The 8,988-nt window shown below is 38.3% G+C and overlaps 1 protein-coding gene across 1 annotated transcript in view; it reads right to left on the minus strand.

Moving 5' to 3' along the window:
- Window positions 1-1,575: 1,575 nt before the first annotated feature.
- Window positions 1,576-8,988, minus strand: part of F8 (coagulation factor VIII) — a 108,216-nt gene continuing 100,803 nt past the window's right edge. The window contains exons 23-26 of the mRNA XM_039867016.1: window positions 5,959-6,103; window positions 5,444-5,592; window positions 4,558-4,734; window positions 1,576-1,668 (exon numbers count right to left, since the gene is read on the minus strand). Coding sequence (XP_039722950.1) covers window positions 1,591-1,668; window positions 4,558-4,734; window positions 5,444-5,592; window positions 5,959-6,103 — 549 coding nt within the window. The 3' untranslated portion in view covers window positions 1,576-1,590. The remainder of the gene's footprint in view (window positions 1,669-4,557; window positions 4,735-5,443; window positions 5,593-5,958; window positions 6,104-8,988) is intronic.

Below are 8,988 nucleotides of genomic sequence, written 5' to 3' on the forward strand. Positions count from 1 at the left end.
TACTCCCAAATACTTCAGTGTGCCAAAGCTAAAAATAGGGTCATTCTTCTACATAACCAACCACAGAATAACATTATTATACCTAACAAATATAATATTGATATCACAACGATACCCTTTATACAGTTTTTCCAATCCAGAATTTAATAAAAGATCACACGCTGTATTTATTATATCTCTTTGAGTCTCCTTTACTCTAGAACAGACTCCAACTCTCTGGTCATTTTTTGTCTTTCACGACATTGACATTTTTAAAAGTCCAGGACCATTGCGTTGTCGCATGTCTCACATTCTAATTTTGTGTGACTGTTTTTTCATTATTAGATTTTGGTTAAATGTTTTTAGTAGGTGATGTGTCCTTCCTATCATATCACATCAGGGGACACATGATGCCAGTTTGTCCTATTACTCATGATGCAAAGTTTGATCACTCGGTTAAGGTGGTGTTCACCAGATTTCTCTGTATAAAGGTCACCATTTCCCCTTCCTAACAAACAAACAATCGTGGAGTGACAATTTAAGACCATGTCAATATACTGTCCCCCATCAAACTTTCATCCATTGGCTTAAGCATCCATTGAAATTCCTTACAATCAATTAAATAGTATATAGAGAGTTGCAAGCTGATTTCCTCATTTTTTCATTTCTTCTACATTTTTATATCATGGCTGAAGGCAGAGGCAAAGAGACTGAGCCATACACACAATTGTGTTTAACCTTCTGTTTGGAAGAGGTGAATGCCATGTCTACTTAAATTCCATTAGTCCAAATGAGTGCTGTTGCTAGGCCCAAAGTCAATGGTGTTTTCAAGGAAGGAGGGAGTGAAAAATCAAGAACAATAATACCTTTTATCTCATCTGCCATTTTATGTTCATTTAGAAATTCCTTATATTTTCTTGTTCTAGCAATAAGAGGTGATTCTATGTAGGAGGAAGTAAGAGCTTTGGGTGGCTAATTAGGTTTCTTAGTCCAGGAGTACCCTCTACTGTTGATAAAATGAAGTGCAATTTTGGGACAGGAAAAGAGTTTTTTTCTTTCGGGTTTTAAAACTTTTTATTTGCATATTTCAAAATTGCGCATAATTTTATGAACAATAAAGTTGTGCGTAATTTTATGCACGATAAAGTGTATCATTAAAAATGACAGTCTGATTAAACTGCATTTTCCAGCCTGCAGGACACCTTGGAGCAGCTTGATTTTTACTCTAGATTTCACTGTCGTCTCACCCAGCTTCTGCCTTCACCAACATGCAAGTTCTTTTCCTTCTCTGCCAGCCAGACAGGCAGGTGGGAGAGGCAGGTACGGCCTTCGTTGTCAGTAGTTCTTTGATGTGAAAAGGGCAGCACAGTCATTTAAACTTGATCCAACCTCTTTGCATCTTACAAGATTAAATAGCTAAAAGAAGGAAATTAAGAAGGTACGGCTTGTGGAATGTACAGTGCCTATTGGCGGTGCGTACCTCCTTATGATCCATCCACCTGCTTGCTTCTCCTGTTAGTTTCTTTTGAAGGCAGTGGAGTTTTCTCTGGCGTTTCTTTCTTCTTCAATTTCGACTTACCGAATTTTTCAATCTCAGTCATATTGGGCTTGTCAGACCTGGTTCCAGACGAGGTGGAGCAAGGCACACGAACGACTGAGTCGAATCTGCTCAATGGTGGTGGCAGAGTGCTGGAAGAGTTTTGTTTCTTGTGATTTTATGATTCGATTTTGCTTTTACTTAATTTCCACCCGCGTGACTTTTGGTTTCATCTGGCCCTCCAATATGTGTATCCCCCTTCACCAAAAGTAGTGACTTTCCAAATCTGCCACCTGTAGGCCCGCAGACTTTCAAGCCATCTAGGGAGTAGATCTATCATCCATCTGTCCCCACTGATGCCACGTAGATCACAGACAAACCAGTCTGTGATCACCCTAAATTCCCGATCCGCAAAACTGTGACCAAGTTCTGGGGTAGTCTGTTACGCAGCAATACCAAACTGGCACAGTGGGCATCCTTTTCTTATTTTCAATCCCAAAGGGAAGCCTTCTACAACATGTGGCCTTTTATGTCTGGCTTCTCTTACTTAGCATGCTTTTGTTAGTTTTTCATTAATAGATGTTTATCCATAGATGTTAGTTTTATCCATGCTGCAGCATGTATTAGTACTTTCATCTTTTTATGGCCGAATAACATTCCATTGTATGGATAGACCGAATTTTGTTGATCCGTCAGTTGATGCTCATTTGGGTCATTTTCACCTGTTGGCTATTATGAACAATGCTGCTATGAGCATTCATGTACAAGTTTTCGTTAATTGCTTATTTTCACTTCTTTTGGGTACCTACCCAGCAGTGGAATTGCTAGATCATTTGGTAATTCCATGTTTACCTTATTGAGGAATCACCAAGATGTTTCTTAAAGTGGCTGCCCCGTCTCACCTTCCTATCAGGAATGTGGGTTCCAATTTTTGTATATCTTTGCTAAGACTTTTTATTTTCTGTATTTACAAAAAAATATAACCATCCTAGTGGGTGTGAAGTGATATCTCATTATGGTTTTGATTTGCATTTTCCTAATGACTAGTGATGTTGATGTTCATGTGTTTGTTGGCCATTTGTATATCTTCTTTGGAGAAATACCTATTGAAGTCCTTTGCCTATTTTTAAATTTGGTCGTCGTTTTGTTGTTGAATTTTGAGTTCTCATATCCTAGATACTAGACCCTTTATCAAACATAAGACTGGCAAATATTTTCTCTCATACAGCGGGTTGTCTTTTCAATTTCTTGATAGTGTCCTTTGATATACAAAAAGTTTTCTGAAGTCTACTGTATCTATTTTTCTTTTATTGCTTGTGATTATGGTGTCACATCTAAGAAAGCATTGTCAAATCCAAGGTAATCAATATATACCCCTATGTTTTCTGCTAAGAGTTTTATTGTTTTAGCCCTTATATTTAGGTACTTGATCCATTTTGAATTTTTGTGTGTGAGTATGCTATGTAGTAACTTAATTCTTTTGCATGTAGATATCCAGTTTTCCAGCACTATTGGTCGAAGAGACTATTCTTTTCCCATGGAGTGGTCTTGGCACCCTTATTGAAAATCAGTTTACCACAGAAGACATATAGGTTTATTTCAGTTATATTTCACTGATCTATCTTCAGTTAAATTTCAGTTATATTTCAGTTATGGACTTCAGTTATATTTCACTGATCTATCTTTATGTCAATAACACACAGTTTTGAGGACTGTAGCTTTGTGGTGAGTTTTGAAATCGGGATGTGTGAGTTCTCCAACTTTGTTCTTTTTCAAGGTTGTTTTGGCTACTCCAGGTCCCTTGTAATTCCACATGAGTTTTAAGATCAGCCCATCCATTTCTGCACAAATGTCCCTTGGGATTTTGATAGGGATTGTACTGAATCTGTAGATAACTTTGAATAGTATTGCCATCTCAACAATATTAAGTCTTCCAATCTGTGAACCCAAAATATCTTTCTATTTTTTTAGGTCACCTTTAAGTTTTTCAGCTATGTTTTGTAGTTTTCAGTGTATAAGCCTCGCACCTCCTTGATTAAATTTAGCCCCAGAAATTTTATTTTTTTCTGTGCTATCGTAAATGAAATTGTTTTCTTAATTTTCTTTTCAGAGTTTCCATTACTAGTATATAGAGACAACTATTTTTTTTGTGTGTGTGGATCATGTATCCTGCAACTTTGCTGAATTCATTTATTAGCTCTAATAGTTTTCCTGTGGATTCATTAGGATTTTCTACATATAAAATTATATCATTGTCAGAGAGAGATAGTTTTACGTCTTTATTCCCAATTTGGATGTCTTTTATTTTTTTCTGGCCTAATTTCTCCTGAAGGATGAGCCAGGTGAAAGGGTCAGTGGGAAGTACCCAGCAGAACTGTTCTAGGTAGAAGAAACAGTATATATAAAAGCCTGTCGTGAGAAAGAACATGCTGTTTTTAGGGAACTGAGAGTTTCTTAGTGTGGGTGGAACTTAGCGAAGGAGCAAGTGACAAGGGACTATACTAGAGAGACTGGCAAGGGTCACATCATTTTTGGTGAAAAAGAAAATAAACGAGACCATAGAGATGAAGTATTCATTCTCTCATAACTCATGAGGTAGCAAGACTTTCTGTCATATCTTCTAATTAGCATAATTTGTTGAGTTATCTAGCAAACCAACATCAAGAAGGAAGATTGTGTGGATCGCTAAAGTTAAAGGTCAGTGAAGCCTGGGAATCTAAGTTGTTGATGAGGGTTCAGACACCATTAAGCATTTGGCAAACAACTCATTCTTCTTTATCCCTCTGATTCTTATCATAATCCTTGATGACACCAATATTCGCGAGGACAATCAACTTTTGGCTCTACTCTGCCCTTTCCTGGTGATTATCCGTCCTTGTTTAGAGTCACTGTGTCCTCCCAGAATGCCTTTCATAATGACCTATTACTATAGATTCTTAGAGAAGTTTACCCTGAAAGTTTGGTCGTATATCGACCTTGCTATGTTTCTAAATGTCAAGCTCTAGGAGAGGTCTTGTGCCTTTCCTATGAGACCAGCATACCTTTACTTTGCCATTCTGAAGAAACAGAGTCCAGTTATGGCCATCTTGACTACTGGAGATGAGGAACTCCTTCACATACATGCTGGTAAGGAGAGATTTCACTCCCTGGGTGGCTATTCCTGTAACTTTCATTGTCTTCTGGAAGTCCACTTGCAGCCACTCTTCTGGGTTATTCACCTGAGGAAGTTAGTTAGACTAGTATCCTGTTGATCACTATTTGCTTCAAGAAATTCCCAAATCCCTTCTTTTTAACCATATCACAACACTTACACTCTGAATTTTAATTGTCTGCTTGTCAGTCTCCCTTTTTAGACTCTAGGGAACTCGAAGGTTGACATTTTTCAGGGTCAGCTATTTAATGGGTGCCCAGTAATGTTTACTGAATTAATATATGAGCCGTATATAGATTGACTAGAGTATCAAAAGTCTGATAATATGTTATACTACCTGTTTTGTTCAAATGAAGACCCTGGAGGAGCACAGAGCATTTTAACTCCATTCATCCCCAAATTGTTCAGTACATGACTGTGACCCTTTCCTTTGAGGAACTGAGAAACCTGCAAAGAGGGCTAATTATTGACATTTCTCTAAGACTGGACTTCAGCTACTACAATTCTTTGACAGATATTAGCTCAGTACTGAATATCAAGATTGTTCCAGGAGGTTCAATTAGGGATTATTTCCCCAATGAATGCTGTGTGCGATCACGTGGCACTACTAAATATCTGTGGGTTTTTCTGCCCATGGTCAACCTTCCTTGACACTCTTTGGGAACAACCAAGTGACAGAATTACCTCTGAAGAAACAGTCAAGGGCTTCCCTTATTCTTCCCCAAACACTACTCCCCACTCCACATCAGTTAAATGGCAAATTTGTTGCCTCTTACCTGGGGTCTCCAGGCATTAGTCCTCCCCTGGAGGTGAAGTCGGGCTTGTGAAGGAGACCAGGTGGCAAACATATTGTTTAAGTAGGATGAGGCAGTAATCTGTGCATCTGATATTGCTTTATTCTCCATTCCCAGTGGGATGCTGCAACCTCAAAGAAATGAAAGGAAAATGTAATCACTGATACTCTAGGGCTGCTGTCATCACGATGTCACTTCCCGGGCATCAACTTTTGCACAGAATCTGTTATTGTTAACATACTCCCTGTCTTAGGGTCAGCTCTGTTCAGCTTTGTTTGACATTGATTTGCCTTGTTAATAGTAGTGTAGGAGGTGCCTGCCCTTGGGGAATCCCATGGTTAGAATAACAAAGTCCTGGGTTTGTCCAGCACTGTGCTGATTTTAGCATTAATAGTTCTGTGTCCTGAGAAATCCTTCCAGTCTTGGGAGAACTAGGATGGTTAATTATCCTACTCATGGTTGGGAGGAGGAAGGATATGGGATGACTTGGCACTTACTGTTTAAATCACAGCCCATCAACTCCATGCGAAGAGTACTGCGGATACTGTAGTGTGTTGGGTGCAAACGGATGTACCGAGCAATAATTGGAGGGTTAAAAACATTGTGTTTTATCCCAGATGAGTCCACGTTGCCAAAGAAGACCTATAGGGAGGGATTAGCACAGATACGTGGAAAGCGAAGACAAAGAGCAATTCTTTCCAATCATAACGTCCTTCTAATTTTGCTTTGTGCATTTCTCAAAAGCACTCAACACTCAAAACCATTCTAGCAAGATGGATGTTAAGATAAGAGTACATGAAGGAGAAAAACACCAAGAAGAAGAATGGAATAAGAGAGATCAGGTCTGGGCAGACGAAGTAGTCTATTTTGAGGTCCTGTAAAAGGCTCACTAACTTTGAGCAAGCCATTTAGGGCTTTGCTAATCCACTGTAGGCCACAGAGCAGTAGCAGCATCACCTGGGAGCAATTAGAGCTGTAGTATCTTGGGCCCTATTCCAGATCTACCAAATCAGAACGTGGAGTTTGAGAAGCACTATTTTAGGGCAGGGTTAGCTGTGAAAGAGGACTAGGGGTTGGCACTTGGAGTGACCTTCCAAGAATAGGGGCTGTATGTGTGTGTGTGTATGTGAACTGTGGGACTTTAATTAGTGATTCCCTGTGTTGAATTCATGAGTAACATGTTAATATCCAAAAAAATGTGAGTTTTAGAACGTTGACATGTCTAGATCCTAGAGAAAAGTACATCATTTAAAGGAAAAGGGATACAGTTTGAGAAATGTGGTAGTATTGCCAATTCAGTGCCTACAGTTAAAACATGGCATATAGTATACAAAAGTTGAAAACCATCTCTCATAAAATATCTGGTATTCTGTATTTGCTTGAATACTCTAAAATAGGAATCAGTGTAAGTCTGTTACATAATCAGATTACAGTATTATGGGAATTAAAAAAATTCTGCCATGTAACAATTTTTATTCCTATGGGATAAAAATATTAGTAAATTTATAGCATTGTCCCAGAAGTCATAGCATTAGTTTTGATAAATATATCTGCTCCACTTTTTTATTCAATTCTTGTGTCTTAATTAGAAACCTTTTTAGGGAGACAATGTATTAATTCAACAAATAGCTAATGGCTACACAAATTCTAGATTCCATGTATTATGTGCCAGGAACTGTGCTAGGTGGCTTCACTGATGAATTCTACTAAATGTTTAAAGAAAGATTAATGCCAATCCTTCTTGAACTCTTCCAAAAGCTAGAAAAGGAAGACAAACTTCCTAATTTACACTACAAGACCAGTATTACCTTGATACCAAATTCAGACATATATACCACAAGAAAAAAAATTACAGACCAATATGGATGCAAAAATCCTCCTAAGAATTTTAGCAAACTGAATCCAGCAGTATACTATAAATTTACATTCCATGTCCAGGTAGGAATTATTCCAGGAATTCAAGGATGGTTCGACATAAGAAAGTTGATTAATCAATAGCACATTAATAACATGAAGGAGAAAAAACCCACACGATCGTCTCAGCTGATGCAGAAAAAGCACTACACAATATCCAACAACCTTTCCTAATAAAAACCACCCAGAAAAGTAGGAATAGAAGGGAAATTCCTCAACGTAAAAAAGAGCATTTAGGAAATTCCTATAGCTAATGTCACACTCGATGGGGGAAGACTGAAAACCTTTCCCTTAACATCAGGAACAAGACAAGAACATTTGCTTTAACTGCTTCTATTCAAGATTGTAATGGAAGTCCTAGCCAGAACAAGAAGGCAAGAAAAAGAAATAAAAGACATCCAAATTGGAAAAGAAGTAAAACTATCTCTATTCTCAGATGACACATTATATTTTAGAAATCCTTAAAGAATCCACAAAACACTATTAGAGTTAATCAATGAATTGAACAAAGTTGCAGGGGACAAGATCAACATACAAAAATCAGTTGTACTCCTAAATACTAGCAGCAAAAAATCCAAAATGAATTTAATAATTCTGTGTAAAGTAGCATCAAAGGAAAAATACACATAAGAATAAATTTAGCTAAGGAGATGCAAGACTTGTGCACTGAAAACTGTAAAGCATTGCTAAAAGAAACTAAAAATGACCTAAAAAATGGACAGCTATCAGCATTCACGGGTTGGAAGTCTTAAGATTGCTAAGGTGGCAATACTACACTAAATTACCTGCAGATTCAATGTAATCCCTATAAAAATCCCAGTAATTTGTTTTGTAGAAATCTAAAAGCCAGTCCTAAATTCATATGGAATTCAAGGGGCTTCGAATAGGCAAAATAATCTTGAAAAAGGAAAAAAGTTGGAGGACTCACACTTCCCTACTTTAAAACTTAGTATAAAACTGCAGTTTTCAAAACTATGCGATGCTAGCTTAAGGACAGACACATAGATCAATGAATAAAATTAAGAGTCCAGAAGAAAATGTATAAATCTATTCAAGGGTGTTCAAACAGATCCCTGTAGAGAAATGCTCACCTTAGGATTATTCACAACCGCCAAAAGGTGGAAATCACTCAAACATCCATCAACTGATGAGCAGATAGATGCACAACATGTGGTCTAGTGATACTATAGAATATTATTTAGCTAGGAAAAGGAACGAAGTGCTGATTCATGCTAATGTTTGGAGGAACCGTAGTGAGAACATTATGCCAAGTGAAAGCATGCAGACACAAAAGGCCACCTATCTATTGCATGATTCTATCTCTAGGAAGTCTCCACAACAGGCAAACCTCTGTGCATGTGAAGTAAGTTAATGGCTGCCTGGGGTCTAGGGATGGGGAAGGAAAGGGAGTGTTGGAGGGAGAGGAGGGGCGAGGAACCACCTGCCCGGTACCGGGGCTTCTTTTGGGGATGGTGTCAGCATTTTGGAACTAGACAGCTGTGGCAGTCCTCCGACACATTGTTTTTTCCATACGTACCCATCTAGTGCAAAGTGAGTGTACCTTCAAAGAGAGGGGCCAGTGAGCAGGGCGAGCAGGCTGCTGCTGGAGCCAT

Source organism: Pteropus medius, unplaced genomic scaffold (assembly GCF_902729225.1).
Source record: "Pteropus medius unplaced genomic scaffold, Ma_sr-lr_union100, whole genome shotgun sequence".
In the NCBI taxonomy this organism is placed as follows: Eukaryota; Metazoa; Chordata; class Mammalia; order Chiroptera; family Pteropodidae; genus Pteropus; species Pteropus medius.